General features: G+C 36.5%; 1 protein-coding gene across 2 annotated transcripts in view; it reads right to left on the bottom strand.

Annotated features, from left to right (window-relative positions):
• tbxas1 (thromboxane A synthase 1 (platelet)) overlaps nt 1-21,890 on the bottom strand; it is a 59,879-nt gene that overhangs the window by 30,609 nt on the left and 7,380 nt on the right. The window contains exons 3-5 of one of the 2 annotated variants that reach the window (XM_043264246.1): nt 15,801-15,933; nt 7,727-7,820; nt 884-936 (exon numbers count right to left, since the gene is read on the bottom strand). In XM_043264246.1, coding sequence (XP_043120181.1) covers nt 884-936; nt 7,727-7,741 — 68 coding nt within the window. In that variant the 5' untranslated portion in view covers nt 7,742-7,820; nt 15,801-15,933. The remainder of the gene's footprint in view (nt 1-883; nt 937-7,726; nt 7,821-15,800; nt 15,934-21,890) is intronic. The other variant, XM_043264245.1, reaches the window with a different exon arrangement.

The following is a 21,890-nucleotide window of genomic DNA, read 5'->3' as shown; positions in this document are numbered from 1 at the left end:
CCTGCAATGCGCCGAAACGTCTGAACTTAGATGACTGATGTCTTGTACTTCGGGAACCGACAAGGGTTTTAAGGAGCATGCAGAGCACTGATATGTATTTCAAAGCCCTTTGATTTCGGCGAGAAGCTCAGCCTCTTGGATTACTCTAACTGAAAGATGTCGTAATGTCTCCTGACATATATCCACACGACGCTGAATTAGATCCCCTTTTCCGGTCCCGACAGCCAATCCAGAACCCCCGGATCCCATTGAACGCGCATACGCGCACACACACACAAGCAGACAAAACCAGCGTCATTCTGATTCTCTTCCCCTCTATTCTGCTCATATTAAACACAGGAAGCCCAGTGGCACTCGCTGCTTTGATCTCCCTCGAGGAGAAGCCGGCCTCTCAGAAGCAGGCATATTAAAACACAATGTCTGGCTAGCGACGGACTAAATTAGAGGACACTGGGCACTCTGTGAGAGGCTCATGCTGTCTGAATATGAATGACAGGACAGTGAACAAGGGCCTCGCATGTAATGGGTGTTATACACAGATGCTTTCGTATTAAAATAATTCTATGAATGTGGAAATGACTGAAGCAATCATGTAGGGCACTTTTCATCAGAAACATAATCAGAAAAAAATCGTTTCTATTACACAGGGGGTAATGAGAAGTCGTTCATGTTTCACTTTGCAAAACAAATAGGTTTCGCATATTTGTGTTTATTAATGCCTTTGACAAAAGCTTTCCCGGATAATAAAAATGGTTTCTTTCAGACATCATTCTCATTTTTTTTTTTTTTTTTTTAAAACAACACATTTCAACCGATTTAATTCAGATTTATTAATTTGATTGACGCTTTAATAACAGGAAGATTAAAATACAGGGAGACTTACCCACAAATGTGTCCGTATTTCTTTATTAGCTCAGACTGTGCCTTAAAGAAACCCTGCGCAAGAGCAGAAAACCCACATATCAGTATGAAAGCATATAAGAGAAGATTGTGAACACATGTGGTCAGATTTATTTTAGAGACTGATTTAAAAGGGATAGTTCACCAAAAAAAAATGTATTCTGCCAACACAAATGTTGATGTTTTTAATGAAATAAAGGAGCTTTCTGATCCTGCATAGACACCAATGCAACTGACACAGGGCTCAGAAAGGTAGTAAGCACATTGTTAAAAATAATACATAAATAGTAGTAAATAGTAGTGGTTCTACTGTCTTTTTAATGAAAAAATATCCATAAAGGTCTTATGGGTTTAGAACATGAGGGTGAGTAATTAATGACAGCATTCATTTTTGCAGCATGCTAATATTGAATAAAAAATTTTGAAAATGAAACAATTGACCATAAGAGAGAAATGTGATTTTAGAAGGTTTTCCACAAAATTTGAAGTGTTTCTGTTGGAGTTTAGAACATCAGGCACTGATGTCGGAATGAGAAGGCCTGGCTTGCAATCTCCATTCCAGTTCATCCCAAGGGTGCTCGATGGGGTTGAGATCACGAGCCAGTCAAAGTTCTTTTACACCAAACTCATCCAACCGTGCCTTTATAGATCTCGCTATAAAAGACATTCAGGACCTTCCCTAAACTGTTACCACTAAATTGGAAGCATATCATTGTCCAAAATGCCTTGGTAAGCCGAAGCACTAAGATTTCCCTTCACTTTATCCCTCTTTCACGCACCATGCACCTCAGCACTCGCTGACCCCGCTCTGTAACTTTACACAGTCTTCTGCTTTATGGCTGAATTGCTGCTCTTCCTAAACGCTTCCGCTTCCACTTACAGTTGATTGTGGAATAGCGGGGATTAAATTACACAAGTCTTTCCCTGGTTTCCTGTCAAATTACTGTGTTTAAATTTATCGAGGTCTTGATGTTTGTACAAATGTTTGTAAATGCATACTGCATGACTAGGTGCTTGATTTTCAAAAAATTCTAATAAACTAATCGTAAGAGAGATTTGATTTGTTGAACTAGCACCCGTTGTTCTTAGTGGATGGGTGCTTTTTTCCGAGATTAGCACATTCACAAACATTTGCACAGCTTTGCCATCATGTAGTTTAAAGCGACCATTTTTTTTCAGCTCAGTCTTTTCTTGGATACCACCATCTGTCTTCTCTGATTTCCCTGCACAATATATATCAATCAGTATGACTCCTAATAAGGCGCTTACTACGTGAACACAGGTTATTACAGGTACAGCGTCACACTTATCTACCAGTAGGGGTCAGCACAGAGCAAAAACATCGACTGCGCTTGGCTCTCTCGAGGTTTATGGGCTCTCTGAAAGGTTTATTGAGGTCTACCGAGAATATTATCCTGAAATATCCATAACCATAACACAATAACAGGAATATTATCATATCCCTATTTAGAGTCGAAGAACATATTAAACTTTGCACGTAAGGCTGCTGAGATTGCGCTTGTTTATAGAGGCTGGTGGGATATAGTTAAAAAGTCACACAACAAAGCAAACGGTGAACGCATCAAGTCTGACTGTAAAACGCACACACACACACATAAAGAGCACATAAAGAGCGCTAGTTTGGTATGCATGGCAGCCGGTGGCTCTGCTGTCTCTACTAATGAAGGAGTCGACAGTGCTGGCACCAAACCGCCTGCCCTCCCTTCTTCATCCCACCATTCCTGCAGTCTCCCTGGTGGGCATTAGGCAGAGACGTATGTGTGTGCGTGTGTGAGTGTGTGTTCCTCAGTGAGCATTAAGCAGTGGGGTGTGTGCCCTTCCGTCCTGATGTCCTCTCCTTCAGCCTTTTATTACGGTTCTGTCATACGGAGGAGGCTGCGCGAGCATCAGGCAGCTCTGTAGTGAAGTTTAACAGGCGGCTCGATTCAAACAAATGAGTGGCTCCTGCCTTTGGCTTCATTGGGGATTCATCTGGGATGGATGCGATCAATAATGGCGGCTCTGACTGAAACGGACAGTCAGCGATCCTATTGGAATTCTTTTAAAAAGATTAGCCATTTCCAGTTGTTTTCTAGCACATATACGACCTTGACCTCTGCAGAGGTCTGAACATCGTGGTGCTTCTCTTTGTCTCGGTCGCTAATAATCTCTCATGTCACACAGAGTCATGCAGGCAGCCGTTCAGTGCGTGACTGAGAGGATGTGGAAGAGAGTACTGGAGATACACTTTTAAGGATAGACTATTCGATTCTATTAAAAAAAAAAAAAAAAAAATGACAGACACGATGTTTCACAATGCCATAAAATAACCTTTTTTTTTTATCTAAAGGCTTCCATAAACCTTTCACATCTGAAGAACTTTTCTGTTTCGTAAAAGGTTCTTTGTAGTAACAGATATTTCAGATTATAAAAAAGTAAGAAAGAAATGGTTCTTTAAAGAACCTTTGACTGAATGATTCTGGAACCAAAATGATTCTTTTATATAAAGCAACCCTGTGATGAATCTTTAAGCACCTTTTTAAAGATTTTATTCTATTCTGTTCTATAAAATAAAGGTGATTCACTATGTAATGAAATAACCTTTTTCCCTAAAGGGTTCTATAAAGAATCTTTAACATCTAAAGAACGTTTTTGTTTCACAAAAGAAATGGAATCTTCTATGTAAAAAACCTTTTAAGCACCTTTAAAAAAAACCTTTTCTATTGTATTCTATTCTATTCTATATCTTGAGGGGGCATTCAGAAAATTCCTTCTTTCCTTATTTTTACATTTATATTAAATCTAAAACAATGAAAAACGGTTTAGAAAAAATAGGAAAATATAGCATTATATATATATATATATATATATATATATATAATAGAAACATTTTTTTAACAGTGCAAATGGTACAAAAACAAAACACTATTCTTCAATTGAGATTAATTTATGGCGACTTTGAGATCACGTTTTCTGTCTGTCTAAAAGTACTAGCATTTATAAATATTACTCAGAAACAAAGCCAAATATACAATTTAGTTTGAGCGTCTAGCCACCATATGTGTCTTAAATAAAACTCTACATGTCTTTCAATGATTCAGTGCCGCAAACCTGGCAAACCAAGTAATTATTTCTTCCCCAAAGGCACTAAAGGCAACAGATCAGTTTCAAGATTCAGAAAACCTGTGCACCCAGACTTTTGCTTATAAAACATGCAACCTTATTGAACCTCGCAATTCTTACTGGTTTTGTTTGCAAAATGCATGAGATATCATTTAGTTTTTAAAGAGCATTTAATAAAAAAAATTCACCTTTGCCATCAAAAGAATAAATTATATTTTAAAATATAAAACAGTTATTTTACAATATTACTGTATTTTTAATTCAATATATGCAGACTAAGTGAGAATACAAGACCCCAAATGCCTTAACGTCTTCGAGTTAATGTGGGCGGTCTTCTGTTAGCATATTTATAACCTTTGACAAATGTTTTTGTACCAAAGATGATTTAAATAGTCTGGACACACTAGGCAGGCAGCTTTACATTGTTAACATTAAAGTCAAGTCCACATACTGTAGCTCTTTTTATTTCAAACTACCATGACAAATCCTGTTTTCCAGGTACGTCCCCTATGTATAAACAGAAAGCAAGTATGTGCGTGTGTGCTGGCAACAGAAAGAGAGAGAGAGAGGAACTACATCTAGGTTGTTTAGGATCTTAAATGGACCAAATCTCATGTCTGTGAGTGTTGTATTTGGTAATGGAGTGTGTCATGATAATGTGCTGCTGTGGCTTGTGAGAGACTCCAACGTCTAGTCTCTAAATGTGACTCAATCTGCCCTGTATCCCGAACACTCTTTGTACGTCACTTCCTGTTACCCATGATCCTCAAATCACACCCTGGCATCTCTCACCTTTTTTTTTTTTTTTTTTTTAAATCACATCAAAAATATATTTATTGTTTAGTCTCTTTCATTACTGTCTCATATATCCTTTTCTTAAGATTATATTAACAGAAAAATTGTCAAATGTCCCAGTGTACAGTATTGCTCAAATGTTTGGAGTCCGTAATATTCTTTTTATTTAGTAAAATGCAATTAATTGGTCAAAAGTGACATTTTTACATACATGCTGTTCTTTTTAATGTTCTATTCATCAAAGAATCCAAAAGCACTATTTATAACAATAATCAGAAAACCTATTGCTGAATTATTTATTAATTTATTCACGATCTATAAAGAAAAGTACACTTTATATGAAATTTTGTAGTCTCTGATGCATAATAAAACACAAAACCTGATTGTACTTTAAACTAACGTTCACAAAACTGCAAACAGACTTGCTAAAAGTAGACTTTCCGAACTAAACTGAATGCAACTTCTTGGTTTTTTCTTTTTGGTTTACTCGTCATCAATCCTAAACACAGACTTTGCTAACGCAGCCTGTGCCTTACTTTCCTTCTCCTTTCTCACTTTCAACATCTCCCTTTCCTCTTTTGCATTCTCACTGAATTTCTGAGTTGAAATGCAGTCACCTGCCTCTTGAGAGGAGATTGCGTCTGCGTCTCTAGTGCCAGTAACACAAAATGTGCATACAGTCGCGCTCGCAGACCTACAGGATTTAGCTGAGAGGCTGGCCTGTGGAAGTGGGTCAGAGGATTCTGCTAGAGCAATGCTCTGGAGACCACTGTTTGTGAGACGGAGTCTGCTGACGTGTGCACAAATCTACACACACACACTAATACGCTCAGACAAAGGCTCCGCAACGGCATACAAAAACCCACACACTAAAAAAAGCACATACCTTTAGTTCACCTGGGGAGCTTCATCTAGACACGCTGTAATTATGCATGCATGCATATTCATTTACGCCTTTCTCACTTCCATCTAATAACATTTAATCACAACGAGGAAGACATGAATTGAGATGGAAAAGACGGAGAAAGGGAAACAGATCGAGAGGGAGAGAAGGAAGAGGGGCTCTGTCATAAGCGGGTGCACTGTAAAATCTAACAAATGTGCTAACTTAATTCTTTATGTTGACTACTTAAAGTGCTGTTGTTTACTTACCTTACTTATGTAGATCTATTAAATCTTACTATTTGTGTGAGAAAAAAATCCTAGTTACTACAATATCCCTAGTAGACGTTACACAATTTGCGTTAAAATATTTGGTAGTATAATAGTTCAAATATTGAGTATAAAATATCAAGTTAAAATATACCGAGGGAGTGTTCCGTTTATTGTTTTAATCTGCTCAGGGAATATTATTCTTCTCAGATGCTCTTTTGTTGGTTTTGATGGCTTCTATTTTCCTCATATTTAAGTCACTTTGAATAAAAGCGTTCGCTAAATGTAAGTGTTAAAACTCTTAACATGTAATTAGATTTTTTCAATTTACCACGTTGATTTACATTTGTTTTTTAAATGTAAATGGAGATCTGTGTGTGCTTGGTATAGCTATTTTCTACTTGATCAGATCACAGATTCGGTTAACTAAACTTAAATGTCTCAAGTAAACCGGACAGGTAAGCGATACTTTTAATATATTAGTAAATAAGACTTAAGTAATTTAAGATTACTTAATTGAATTAAGGCAACGCATTTGCACAATTTAATTGAGTAAACATAACAAATCACTTTTTACAGTGTGATAGAAAAACTGAATGAAAAGAGTGTAAACCATTACTGTCTGATGGTACCATATTGATCTGAGAAACTATTCAGCACCAGAACAGCACAAGAGTTGGAATCAAAGTTTTTAAAATAAGCCAGTGTGCTTATTGGGAGAATTTTACTAAACATTTTTCAAAAATCTAAAGGAAAAATAATACAAATATTTTAATATAAAGAAAATGTAAATCTTTTTAAAACAAGTACTAATTATTATTATAGTAAAAAAAAAAAAAAAAACTAAAATCACAAAAGGCAGTAAAAATTATTTTATGTATAATGTCAAATTAGTCCCCTAAAAATGTTTTGCAGTATTATTACAAATAATAATAATAATATTAAAAGGAAATAAAAATGTACTGGTAGTTGTCTGCCAGGACAGTATCCAGTCAATTTACAGTCATTTATGTTAATTCAAATAGAAAATGAATTATTTTTTTATTATTAAATATTTTATTTATATTAAATATTTTAAATATATTAAATATTTTTGCAGTTAAAAAAATACATTACATTCTTTATTAAAACGACCCCCTTGATTTTAGATGCCATGACAATACATTTCGATGGTCCATTAGATTTTTACTGTAGGGTGAAATATGAGCTGGACTTGTTCTTTTATGGCAGTCATCATTATTGGCTGCTGGATGCATCTAAGCATTGCACATTCACAAGTGGAAGTCCATTTTATACTCTCTCTAGAATCGAACAGCACTAAAAATTTGGCCTTTATTTCCTATAATCCACGTCAAATCATTATTATTATACCACAGATCGGCAGAAATGAGAGTCCTTAACGTATAGCTGTTGATTTGCTACGTTATAGCTTGGGACTGAGATTAAACTAAAAAAAAAAAGAAAGAGAAGGAATTAAAAGTATTAATTTAGCCAAATTAAACCCACCCACTCTCCCCGTCCGTCTTTTAAATTATCATCGTAAAAGTACATCATTCAGCACGGAGGGTAATCTGTTTGGAAATCACATGGCATTAGATGTCATTAGCGGTGAGTCATCTTTAATGAACACATCTAATGAAGTGAGGCTCGCTGAGAGAAATATCATTTTTCTAGCTTCGGGAGGACGGTACAAGGTGCGTACGTGTGAGAAAGTGAGCAAATTGAGCATTTTTTTTTTGCAAACAAAATCTCTTACATCTTTAAACATCATAAGGTTCCCAAAAAACGGCGAAGGCTTTGGATGCTTGATGCCACATCGTTCCAAGACAGAGTAAGGGGAGATGGAGTACCTGTGAAGACAAAGAGAAAGACATTCGGTGAAAACCTCTGTAGTTTGGAGTTAGTGCGTCTGAGCATTATTAGAAAGACATGAAAAAAACATGAAAGCTATAAGAGAATAAAAATAAGAAAAAAAATCTTTGGAAGAAAAAAGGGGGAAATTATGCAGCAAACTAATAGGCAGGTGATGTTCATATGCTTGTACAAGGGAACATATATGTTAATCTAAATTAAATAAAAAAAAGGAAAAATAAAAGAAATAAAGATTTTAATAATTATGTATATATAAATATAATTTTGTAGTACTGTGCAAGGAAATTCTTAGAAACTGATGTACAGACGTGGACAAAATTATTCACAATGGTCACAGAAATAACTGTTATCTGAATAATAATTTTGTAAATGTTAACCAATAAAGTCAGACATTGTTTTTCAACCAGCCTCAACAGAATTATTAAAAAAATAAACTCAAAACAGGCATCTACCCCTAGAAAATAATGTGAGAAAGGGACTGTTAATTCAAGAGTGTGTCCACTAATTAGCATCACAGGTGTCTACAACCTTGTAATCAGCCATTGGGCCTATATATATGGCTCCAGGTAATCACTGTGTTGTTTGGTGATATGGTGTGTACCACACTCGACATGGACCAGAGGAAGCAAAGGAGAGTTGTCTCAAGAGATCAGAAAGAAAATTATAGAGCATGTTAAAGGTAAAGGCTATAAGACCATCTCCAAGCAACTTGTTCCTGTGCTACAGTTGCACAATTATTCAGAAGTTTAAGATCCATGGGACTGTAGCCAACCTCTGGACGTGGCCGCAGGAGGAAAATTGATGACAAATCTAAGAGACGGATAATCCGAATGGTAACAAAAGAGCCTAGAAGACTTCTAAAGAGAAAGGTGAACTTCATGCTCAGAAACTGCACCATCCGTAAAGTGGACTATAACGACAAAGGAGGACACCATTGTTGACATAAAAAAGCAAGACTGAATATGCCAAACTACATGTGACAAGCCACAAAGCTTCTGGGAAATGTCATGTGGACAGATGAGACAAAAATCAAGTTTTTGCCAAGGCACATCAGCTGTATGTTCTCATGTGAAGCATATCAAGAAAAGAACACTGTCCCTACTGTGAAACATGGAGGAGGCTCTGTTATGTTCTGGGGCTGCTTTGCTGCGTCTGGCACAGGGTGTCTTGAATCTGTGCAGGGTACAATGAAATCTCAAGACTATCAAGGAATTCTAGAGAAAATGTACTAGCCAGTGTCAGAAAGCTTGGTCTCAGTCGCAGGTCATGGGTCTTGCAACAGGACAATGACCCAAAACACACCGCTAAAAACACCCAAGAATGGCTAAGAGAAAAAAACATTGGAATAATTGGCCTGTATGATGATAATCCTAAATTTTAAATATAATTTGCAGTCTGGAAAAGGCACCCTTCAAACTGGAGCAGTTTGCTCATGAGGAGTGGTGCAGCCAGAAGTCTCAACAGTTACAGGAGGTGATTGCCTCAAATTCTATTAAGAAACTGTCATCTGTTTCATAGTTTATTTTTTTAATAATTCTGTTGAAGCATGGTTGAAAAACAATGTCTGACTTTCATTGCTAACATGAATTTTATTTATTATTACTTTTGTCAGATTAAATTGACCAAAGGGTACAACAATTTTGTCCACATAATAATTATACAAAAAACAGACAGCTTGTTGAGATTAAACAACAGACAACGAAATTCTAGGGCCATTGTTTCAATTCCATGACTTGGGATAATATTGTTGTCCATTGAGTAAGGTCACACCATAGTGAGTTTCTTCTGTCACAGGGTCTGGTACAATGTTCAGAATTGCCCCCCTGATGAGAACCCTGTGCTTACTGTAGACAGGGGTGTAAGTGATGGTTCCTGCAAACACAAGATGACACAAGAAGTATCGGAGAGCACTGGGAAGCGCTGCATTTCCTCCGAGTATGGAAAAGGGGACCTGCATTATGCATGAGGATTGCATCTGCTGACACACCAGCGCTTCGACCACTTTTAACTTTGAAGTGAGCCGTGGGAGATGACAAGACGTTATTCGCTCAAAGAGTGCATTTTTGTCCCCTCGAAGTTAAACGGCAATGTCTTAATCCAGCAGAGAAAGAGAACAGTGAGTACTTTATTCAAATGTGTGCAAATAATCGCTAACACTGGTGTACTGAAACTCATTTGCAAGTTAAGAAACACATTTCTGGGTGTTTCTTCCAGTATGGACACTTTAATGTCCCAGGAGTTGATTTTTATTCAAAAAAATCTTGTTATGTAAAGATCCCATTAAACTAGTGGTTCTAAATCAGGGGCCCAGGGCTTACTAGAAGTCCTTCGTAAACGTCCAAGGGAATCCTCAAGATGACTTAAAATGTGACAAAATACCATGATCTATCCACCATGGCTTTATTTTTTTTTTTTAAGTATAAATGGATGACTATATCTGCAAAAAATAAATAAATAAATTAAATAAATCATTAACTTTTTTCTTAATATATTATTATTTTTAACTTTTATGACTTATTTATTCATTTATTTTTTATTTTATAGTTTAAGCATTCATTCATTAGGCCAACTTAGTTAAGCCTACTTAGTTACCATTGCAACAAGTGAATTATTATTATTATTTAACTTAATATTCATAAAAAATTTGTGCGATTTCCACCACTAAATTAACGCTGATTTGAAATGTTGAATTTAAGGACATTTTCATAAATTTTCAAACAAAACAACTTAGTGTCGAAAGCCTGCATAGTTGAAGAAACACCCTTCTTTGTTTTTTTTCTAATCATGTTTGGCTGGAACTATCAAACTCTTACTTCAGCATTGTGACGAGAAGTAACTGCCACCCATCTTCCTCAAAAATAAAAAAAAAAGCACTGTAACCAAAAGATTCTGACATCCATCTCCTTCATAATCTCCAGCTCGGCAGGAGTTCATTACCATATTAATTGTCAGATTAGAGAGTGGGTCTTAACACATGCTGTAAAAAAAAAAAGAGCTGGAATGATAACTCATTTTATGACACGCTCTTAATTACACAGAAGCACGTCGCATCCTAACACGCTCGTCCGGTGCTGAAAGACGATGAATCCCCAGTCCAATCTATCCGTGTCCAGATTCAAAACCATTTCTCACTTCAGCGCAAATGTATTCACCACGAGTCGTCAGACAAGCACCCAGTCTTTCGTCTCATTATTGGTTAAGTGAACACGGAACTAATGTGAAACACATCCACAGCACTCAGCAGGGTGAGATCAGGTTTATAGTTGTGGGAAGGTCTTTCAGCAAAACAGGACCAAAGTTGATTTGTCCTTCGTAACACGCAGCTAGGAGCATTAACAACTACAGTTTGTTCCAGTTCTGCCGAAGTTTAATCAAAAATCTCTTTAGGGAACATCAGAATGAATGTGTTGCTCAAAGAGCAGGTGTGTCACGGCTCTCGTATGAAACGGAATGGAGCATATTTCCACATTTTAGAGGTGGAAAAGTTCAGAGGCAGCCAAAACTGATCAATAAAGTGACTAAAGTAAAAAGCTCAAACATTAACAGCAGGTCGGTTAAAAGTCAATCACATGAAGCACAAAAAAGGCCCGTTTGAAAAGGATGTTCTAATACAGCAAGTAGTCTGGACTGCTCTAATAAAAACGGCAAACATAACACACATATATTAGAATTGATGGTAATTTTAATTCACTAACAAATTACCGTGCAAATTAAATTGAATGTAATTTAGCCTCACCTGAAGAGACGATTTTTATATCAGTTATTATATTAGGCAGCAACTTGTCTTTTGAAAATTATATTTCACATGTTACAAAAACAGCATTCTTCTATCTTAGAAACGTTGCCAAGCTGCGAAACATGTTACCTGTTTTTGATGCAGAAAAGCTAATTCATGCATTCATGACCTCTACAGTGAACTACTGTAATGCACCGCTAGCTGGTTGGCTAATCTTCAATAAACAAGCTACAGGTAGTCCAAAACGTCCTTACCAGGTCAAAAAAAAAATGATTAGCTAACCCCAATTTTAAAGTCTCTTCACTGTTAAACCTGTTAAAGAAAGCAGGCTCACTTTCCAACTCCTCTAGGTTTTTTTTAAATCCATTCAGCTGATCTTCGGCTCCGGCCTTAAAGATTAAACATTTTCCTATTTAAAACTTGACTATTCTATAGATGAGTATAAGTAAATAAATAAATATATAAATGCATGCAAATATGCAGAAATACATTTTTGATAGTAAATGATTTTGCCAAAAGTGTAATTTTTAATTGTTCTGTTTGTACCAATTATAAGTAAATACATAAATATTAATGTGAAAATTTCATATATTTATTTATGTATTCTACATCTATTTATGCATTTTATGTTAATGCTTGTATTTCTAAAAACAAATTTATGCATTTTTGCGAATATAAACAACAGTATAAATAAATGAATAAATAAATAAATAAATACAGAAATATGTAAATCAAATCAATCAATCCATAAATCAATAAATACTGAAAGAAGAACACAAAGAATGATATTTTTCAGAAACAACACTGGACCCCAAAGACTTTCAATGTACAGAAAAAAAAAAAGACATTTTTCAAAAGAGAGAAAGTCACGCAGGTTTGAAATGCATTTATAATATCTTCTTTTATGTTCAACAGAAGGAAGAAACTCATACAAGTTCGTAACGATTTGAGGGTGAGTAAATATTCTGTAAAAATACAGAATTTTCATTTTTAGGTGATCTTCATGTCTATACGCTACAGTCTATGTAGTAGACTGAATAGATGCTAATGTTTCTGATGCCAATACCGAGACGTTATCTGAATGACCTTTTTTTGCAGCTTAGTTTCCGTAAACTGAGCGTGCGCTTTTTTTCATGAACGTTATAATGCCTACATATGTCCAATTAATTATTTGACTACCGACCTACAGCACGAGACAGCACACAACTGAATGATGATCAATTGTAGTTCAATGCAAGCCTGAGCTGACTGACAAATCCAGCGAGGCATCTCCTCTGTGTGTCTCTCCAGGCTAGATAAACAGATGTTGATGTAGCTTATCAGTGAATACGCCTGGCCATTTCTGAGCCCCGTGCCAGGGGCGAAGAGAGAGACAGAGATGCGCCACAGGCTAAATATACTGGGAAAAGGCCAGGATGGAAGACGGTCCCTAAAAATACCAATAAAACTCACACCCAGCCTCCTTGTTAAATATTTACCTCAGCCTCACTCTCTGTCCTTCCCAAATACGAATGTTAGAGGTCCTACAAGGTAAGGTAGGAGCACTGCTGGGCGCAGAGACAAATATATCAAACATGTTTCAATGTAAAAAATGTATGTACACACGAGCAGGAGTCGTTGCTGGGCACTTTGACGAACCCAAAGTTCTCCAAGGCTGATATAGTTAAACTTGCACATCATAAAGCCATTAAAATGTATGAGTTTAGGGTGACCTGTAACTTTGGGGTGAACGAGCAGGGAAGGGAAGGAGAGATTGAGACGACCATCTCTGACTGACAGCAAGAAACTCGCTGTGTTGTTTTCAGAGCGAGGTTGGAAGAAACAAGCCAGCCAATGTTCTCATTAGGGCCAAAAGTGCCATAAAAGAGGAGAGATACAGTGTGAGGTGAAAGAGGGGTGAGAAACTAAAAAATTGCTGTCTTTTTTTCCTTTCTGGTACAGAATCAAGATGCTCAATTTTTGGTTCTGTTCCAAAAACTAGTGAGCCGCATATGTAGGGAGCATTTCCTAACCTAGGTAAAGATTAAGTAGCATTAATATATTATTATCATTATATATTAGCATTAATATATATTATTGATATCAAAAATGCGACAAATCTTTATTTGGATAATTACTAAATTAATGCACATTTCTTGTAAATAAGCCAAAAATGCGTCATTTTGATGAGGATTGTACAATCTTTGAATAATATCACCCTTTAAATGCTAAATATTTAAAAGGCTACATAAAGTATACTTGCAATAGATCCACTTTATCAAATATACCAAGAATGACTTTAATTGGACTTCAGCACTACTTCTGCGCAATTAAAGTGCATTAAGCACAAAAAGTATTTCTAATTTAGCAGAGTATACTAGTGTAGTATACTAAAACTATAATTTCAGGGCATTTTGTTTAGTACATAAATATCAAAATGTATTTGTGGTATACTTAGCATAAAATAAATGTATTTCAAATACATTTCAATAAACTTTTTTACTAGGGTTAACATCAATTAAAAGCAAAATACTACAAAACAATATTTTTCTTTTAGTCAATATTTTGTCTTGTTTTCCAGTATAAAACTTTTAAATGTACTTCAGAAGAAAACATAATGAGATATAGTCTTGCATTGAAGTTAAAGGAGTTTATGTTTAAATAGTGTAAGAAAAAATAATCTGGTTTAGTAATATATTTTTCATACCCTACTAGCAGATATTTAACAGACGCATCAGTATTGGTCTAAAATAAAAAAATAAAATAAAAAAAAATTCTCTGTGTGATAATGGGTAAAAATAGACTAAGCAAGTACTTTGCTTTTTCTTTGATGGATATGAGTTTGTATTTCAAGATCTGGGGGCAATTACGGAGAAACCAAAGACCCAGCGGCAAATTAATTTAGAAATTAATTCCAGATGGGACTTTAAGCGAAAGATATTTTCCAGTATTTATGTGGTGGAAGCTAAATAGGTGTAACATCTCTCAGAATAACAGTGAATAAGCTGTAACTTGTAACAATTGTTTTGTGAAGTGACGACTTTTACAGCAAAGGTCTTTTCATTGACCATCTGATGCATAAGCTAAATATTAAAAACTTAAATATTTATATAATAAATATGGGGAAGCACTTATCCCATTCTATTGGGTTTGGTGCATTGGGTTTGCAAGTTTTGCACTTGTATATCATTATGATATAACCAGGGCTGTAAAAAAATAATGCATTCGATTCTGTGGTTAATATTAATATTAATGTTAAAAATGATGACACATATTTTACTCTATGGTTATAATTACTCATCATTGCTAAGAAATAAGTATTTAACAGACGCATCAGTATTGGTCTAAAATAAAAATAAAAACTTGGTAAAAAAAAATGGCATTAAAGAAATATACAGTATTTATGTTACATATACAGTGTGTTATGTTATATATACAGTATTGACCTTTAAACGGCAGATTCAGTTAATCACCATCAATTAATTTGTCATTAAATGCGATTAACTAGTTAATTAGATATAACCCATTTTGGATAAACCAGTGTTAAACACACCCATAAAAACAAGTAAACTATGTTTGCACATTTTATATTATACTTATACTGCAGCCAGAATCAGCTGCAGATTTTTTGACTACTTTCAGACTACTGAAGTCACAAACACTCATAATTACACTGTATTCCCACATTACAGCATCCCACAGCACTAACATATTTTTCAAGCTCAGTTTACTAAAACGTATCAGAGTTTATGTAGCAGGCAGTTTGTATGTTTCAGGACTTTTATTATCAGCAAACATCTCCTGAAGCACTCAGACGAACACATTGATCCTGCCGGGCATAAAAGTGCAAGCTATAATTGCTCTGAGCTGCTTCTAGTGTCTCTCTTGATCATCCATGACACATTTGATTTCTTTTCTATTGTAAGAGCCTATTAAAAATGGGCACCAATAAAAGCGCATTGATTCATGCAGGATTAGCCCATCGGACAGGAGTTTTATCATGGCCACAAAATCGCCAGCTCCCTTCTGTCGCTCTCACGCACACACACTAACGTGTGCAGCTGCAGTCACATGGACCGTGATTTGCCAGCTTTCCACTCAATAGTCTGCTGACGGTGCCGTGGGCCTGGGTGGGCTACAGAGCGAGTGTGTGCATGGGGAAAGCGATGCCCAGAACTGCTTAAGCGGTCTGGTGGTGGGCAGAGGACGAGCTCCCCTGTGGAGTTTTGTGCAGTACCCAGACCTGGATCAGACGCTTGGCGGTCACGCCGCGGTAGTGAGCTCAGGCCGCACATTTATCTCTGAGAGCAGAGAGCTGCTGCAATTGATCAGCTGTGGATGAGGAGGCGCTACGGTCCAGCACAACACCAAACAATCTGCGACACACAGCAACAACAAACACAGGACAGAGAGCCAAATGAGTTTAAACAGCACGGTACACAAAGACATGATTTAAACACCTTTAATAGCTAATTCGCTGTTGAAAATGCACATAGCCCTTCATAATAAATGATCCAGTGTTGAGAGCATGTTTCTTAGTGGGCAATTTGATCTCATTGCCACGTGATAAACTTTTCACATCACTGCACCTCTTAAAGGGGATGCAAAACACACTTTACAGGTTGTTTGAACATAAATGCATGTTGAAAGTGTGTGCATATCCATACTATAATGATAAAAATTCACCCATTGTTTGTTTTTAAAATATCTGTTTTAAAATAACATCTCTCAAATCAGGGTGTTTTGATATTCCTCTCAGGATGACTTAGTTCTGCACAGGCCCCTCCCACAATAGTTGATTGACAAGGCTGTCTTCCTTTAGTCCCGCCCTGAGTTAGCCGTCATCAGACTCCAGAGCAGGTGAAGACAAGACGGAAGTGAGTATAAAGTTTTTTTGATGAAATCTTTGCAAATCGTATTTTCTAATAACGTGCTAGTTAGTTAGCTAGTTTCACAGCTGCACAACTAGTGTAGGAAAATGGCAAATGCAAATTATAGAATTGATTTTTAATTTTCATTTTGCACTAAACATTAAATATATGTATGGGAAAATGCACATTTTAATGCAGATTTTAATATGCCATTTTGCATATTACGTTTCAAAATGAATTATGCCCATATGCATAATATGGGTTCCAAAAGTGAATAAACTGTGATGAATATCTTAGAATTCATTTTTCTGTCTACTTCCTGTCAGATGTTGCCAATTAACTTAAATACAACTTTTGAATTAAAAAGGTAGCCAATTCTTTAATTTAGATTTTTGCATAACCCCTCGTATCGACTGCTGGTGTAATTACCATGAAACATAGATTCCTCATTATCATCTCATACCAAATACCAAGGCCAATATGTGAAATCAGACACAAAGGATCAACAAGGTCTCAGCCTGAAATCCTCTTAATCTCAGTAAGAAACACAAATGAGATTGTGTCATTCATGCACAGAGGGGCTCATGCAGAGGAGTCCAGTTTGACACAGGCTCACAGCTATACGCATTTCAAAGGTTCTCCTCTGTCACATAATCAATCGCACACAGGACACAGAATCACACAGTGAAAATCTACCTGCATTTTCATACATACATTAGAGGCAGCAGATCAGATATACATTACATGTTCAACTGCGTTCAACTATTTTTAAAGAAATGAATACTTTTGATTAATCTTGATTAAATCACATCCAAAATAAAAGTTTTTGTACATAATATACTGTATGTATTTGTACTGCATTTATTTATTATGTTAAGCCATTATGTAGCCTATATATAAATACACACACACACACACACATTTAGGGTTATAAACCTCTTTCAAATGTACGCTCTTCTCTAGCTACCGATGTACATCAATAACGAACAGCCGCGCAGCTTTTGTGTCAGTCAGTAAATAGCTATTATTGAACATTTACCACATGACGTATTTACATTTGATTTGTGCACAGCTGGAGATGCTTTCATGTAGACGTCTATTTTAACAAAGTTTGTTGCCGTTACCGTACCCAGAGGGATTGTTGAGCGCCGTCATGTAGCGGAGATAACCAACCTACACGCTTGATGATGTAAGATATTCTTGTTTACCGACCCGTGTCGTCGCGCTATGCAAACTAATGGCTGCATGTTAAAAGCCCCTCGCTGAGTTCAGAGGGGTTTTTTAATGACTCGTAATTCCTCTCATCACTAGGCGACATGCACTTACAATTCAGCATACCAGACTTTATTAAACACACAAACACTTTTCCCTCATTACAGCTTCAGTCCAGGCTACAGATGAAGGGGTTCATGTGCCATTTCGGTGCTCAACCATCGTCAACCATTCATCAGCGCGCTCCTTTAAAATGAAGAGAAAGGAAAAAAGGGATAAACCCAAAGAGAGAAGGCAGTTTGAATAGAAGAATATCTTGCCCCGTCACCTCCTCACTGCCGAAGTGCATTGTGTGTGCAGGTGCACATGTGTAGCCAGCTGTGAGACAACAATAACCAAAAATAGGCAGAAAAATGGCGCTAAAATAGACGCGTGAACGGGCCTGCTGTGACAACTCTCTCGTCGGCATTAGTCATGTGAGTCCCTCCGGTTCCATAACACCTCCCCAGGACCCAATCCCGTTCTTCCGAGCCTTTCCACACAAAACGTGGTGCTATTTCAAGCCCTCAGCAGGGACTACGGCGTGTCTCGCCACACTGACTTGTTAAAGACGGCTGAGAGAATCTGTATCATTCTGAAAATCAAAGACGTTATGGAAAAGGACAGTGGCTTGAAGGAACAGTTCGTCCACAAATTCTGTCATTATTTATCATTTTTGGAACATCATATGACAGTGTCGTTATTTATTCACCCTTATGCTGTTCTGAACCTGTATTTCTTTTTGTTACGGAGACATTTTGAATGTACTGATTCCTGGAAGGGAAGTCAGGCTTTAAGAACGAGATTAAAAAATGACATGCTCTATATTTTAAATCTTTTATTGACTAAAACTTTCAACAAATCTTTTGCCGGGAATGATTAATTTGTCAATTTATACAGTTCCCAAGTCATAGATTTTACCGATTAAGTATGAAAGCCGCTGTCCGTCATGAATAAAAAAAAACAACAAAAACCTGATTTATTTCACCAGAATTGCATGATATAAGCTTGTAATTGCAAATTAGAAAGCCAGAACTGCTAGATATAAACTCAAGTTTTTTCCTCAGAATTGTGTGATACAAGATACTGCAAGATGTAAACTTGAAATTGTGAGATATAAAGTCAGAATTAAGAGATAAAGGACTTCATACCTTTCAATTGGGAAGTATATATTACATAAAAAAACTACAGAATTTGCAACTGAGAGACAAAAAAGTCAGAATCTTATAAAGTTATAATTTATATCATGCTTTTCTGGGGAAAAAAAAGCCAGATTATATCTCGCAAGTATCTAAATAAGTCAGAATTGTGAGACATCTCACAATCTCAAAAATGACAAAAAGTCAGAATTTCAGTGAATAAGTATCTGAATTGTGAGATATTGGTCATGATTTGATCCAGTTCAACTCAATTTGGTTAACAGCTCAACGGAAAACAATAAACACTATAGTTGGTTTTCTTCATACAAAACTATCATATGACTTGAGCACACAAGTCATACGGACCATGTTTATAATATTTTATGGTGCTTTGCATCCTTTTTGACACGTTTCCAATGCATGGAAAACAGTGACCATTACAACTCTCCTTTTGTGCTTTGCACAAGAAAATCATAAAGGTTTAAAAAAAAATGCATAATTAATTTTTTATATAAATTACTGTTTTAAAAAAAGTTCATGAAAGCATTTTACATTTTAAACATCATTTAGATCTAATGACCGGAGTATGCCTGGCTTCCAGTTCTTATCAAGGTTGTCTTCAAGACTCCACTTGTACTTCATTAATCCTATAAAATGCCACAGGCAGGAAAAAAAAAGAAAAGAAAGACATTTTCTGAATTACAGAAAGATGATCTAATGCGAAATCATATCATAACGACAGTGAATTAATGCAAGCTGCAGGAGGGCTTGTCAGTCGCTTCCTGGTGCTTTATAGCAAAGCGGCAATGGCGCAAACTACACCGAGAGCCTGGTGAAAGCAACTGCCGACTTTCGCCACTTCATAATCGAATAACAGTTGTGCAATTTGAGATTTAATCTACGCATAACTCTCTCTCCGGCTCCGCACATCTGCAGCATGAGGTGTCAAGACAATTTGGTTACAGACTTTAATGGTGTGTGCTAGGGTACTCCATTTCCATATTAGCTGCCCTATCTTCGTGGCGGTCTTGCGCGGCGAGCTTCGGCGAGCTCATTTACAGCGGAGGGTGGATCTGGGTGAAATTAGAGTAGATTACCATATTTAGATTTATTAGGTGCCCGTCACCGTGGAAACGGAGGAGCGTAGCAGCTTCTCGGGGAGGTGCGAACGTTTGATATGATTAACATCTGTGATGGATGAGCTGTCCAACGGCCCTCAATTAAACAATAACTATTCCACAGGCTGGCCAATGACAAAGAAAGTCAAACAGTGTGCGCAAGTGCCTTGCTGCCAAGTCAGCTGTCCGCAGCTTGATGCAATCAGCATTGAATGGTCGACGCTCAGCCTCTACTTTCACATTGGAGGGCAAAGATAGTCACTTAGATTGGGCTACTGAGGACCCAGAGGGAACAGACAATCTAGCACTGTGGGAATTCGCTACTGTGAGGGTAAAGAAAGAAACTAGCAGTTATGGATGAGGAATTTTAGTCCAAGCAAACACACACACGGAGCGCCAAATGTTCTTAAACGCGCTCTGTTGAAGCAATAAAATAGAAGGGGCCGTGCTACATTATGAGTAAAAGGCTAAAAGGCTGTTGTGAGGCATGACACACAGCTCCTTCAGCCGTGAATTTATTCACAATATAACACGCTGAGAGTGAGTGCAATATTGAACTCAAAATAATAATTTTAAAAATAATGAAATATTTGGACTACACTGAGTTTCGTAGCATATTTCTTTTGTTTCCTACTACCTAAATATTTTTATTTGCAGAAAATGAATCCTCTGCAGTGAATGGGTGCCGTTAGAATCAGACAAACGGCTGATAAAAAAATCGGAATAATCCACAAGCGATCTACGCCGTTCCAGTCCATCAGTTAACATGTTGAGAAGTGAAAAGAAAAAATTGCTTTTCTTGTTTCCAGCAAAAATATATGAAAATTCTTTAAATAAGAAGGATTTTCTAGAAAAGAAAAAAAGTATTGTTTTAGAAAAATAAGGCCCAATTTAAGTGACTTTTTGCTTAGAACAAGCAAAATAAGTATACAAATCCCATTAGCCAATTTAAGTAAAAACCCACTTAATTTAATTTTTTTCTGAAAACAAGACAATAATTTCTTGTATCAAAAATCCTTCTTGATTTAAGAATTTCTAGATATTTTCGGCTGAAAACAAGACATTTTATAATTTGTAATTTACAATTTATAATAAAGCTTCCTCAAATGAAAAAGTCCATCCCTCCTGCCCCGGAAGCAACACTTTGAAAAATGTCTTCACGATGGATACAGCTTTTCACATCAAAAGATTTAAAATGATGCAATGGAGTCATGTGGATTACATGTGGATTACGTTTTCATCAGCTGTTTGGACTCTCATTCTGATGGCACCCATTCACTGCAGAGGATCCATTGTTGAGCAAGTGATGTAATGCTAAATTTATCCAAATCTGTTCTGATGAAGAAACAAACTCATCCACATCTTGGATGGACTGAGGGTGAGTACATTTTAATTTTTGGGGTGAACTACTCCTTTTAGTATATTCCCTCACCATTTTCACCAATTAGAAAACACAACCAGAGCTCATTGTTTTTATAAATCTGGAATAGAATCTCCAGAAAAGTGCACCACCAGGGTCAGTGGAAAACATTCACGTGACTTTCACTCTGTATCACTACTGAACAGCACCATGACGTTTTTATAGGGACCATCTCCTTGGACCATCTGGGTTTCAATGTCTTCCTTAAGGGCACAGTGGTGATCGCTTCATTCTTGTGGGAATAAAACCAGCAATCTTTCAGTTACCAGCCCAAACTGTAACCACAATACCACAGCTAGGCTCTCAAATTAAATACAGATCACATGGGGTGATTTTTAATTCTATGTGAATCACAACCTAACATCTCAGGCTGTCTGCATGTGTTTAAATACTTTAATAACGTCATGCACGAGGATTAACAGTTTTAATAGACTCCTGCAACGAATCCAAAAGAGCTCTTCTTATGGAAGAGAAGTAAAGTAAGGCGGCCCATATGATATCACGACAGATGTCACACATCTACTGCAAGTGTGT

This window comes from Puntigrus tetrazona, chromosome 18 (genome assembly GCF_018831695.1).
Source record: "Puntigrus tetrazona isolate hp1 chromosome 18, ASM1883169v1, whole genome shotgun sequence".
Lineage (NCBI taxonomy): Eukaryota > Metazoa > Chordata > Actinopteri > Cypriniformes > Cyprinidae > Puntigrus > Puntigrus tetrazona.
Note: the sequence above shows the minus strand (reverse complement) of the source record. Positions and strands in the feature narration are given on the sequence as shown.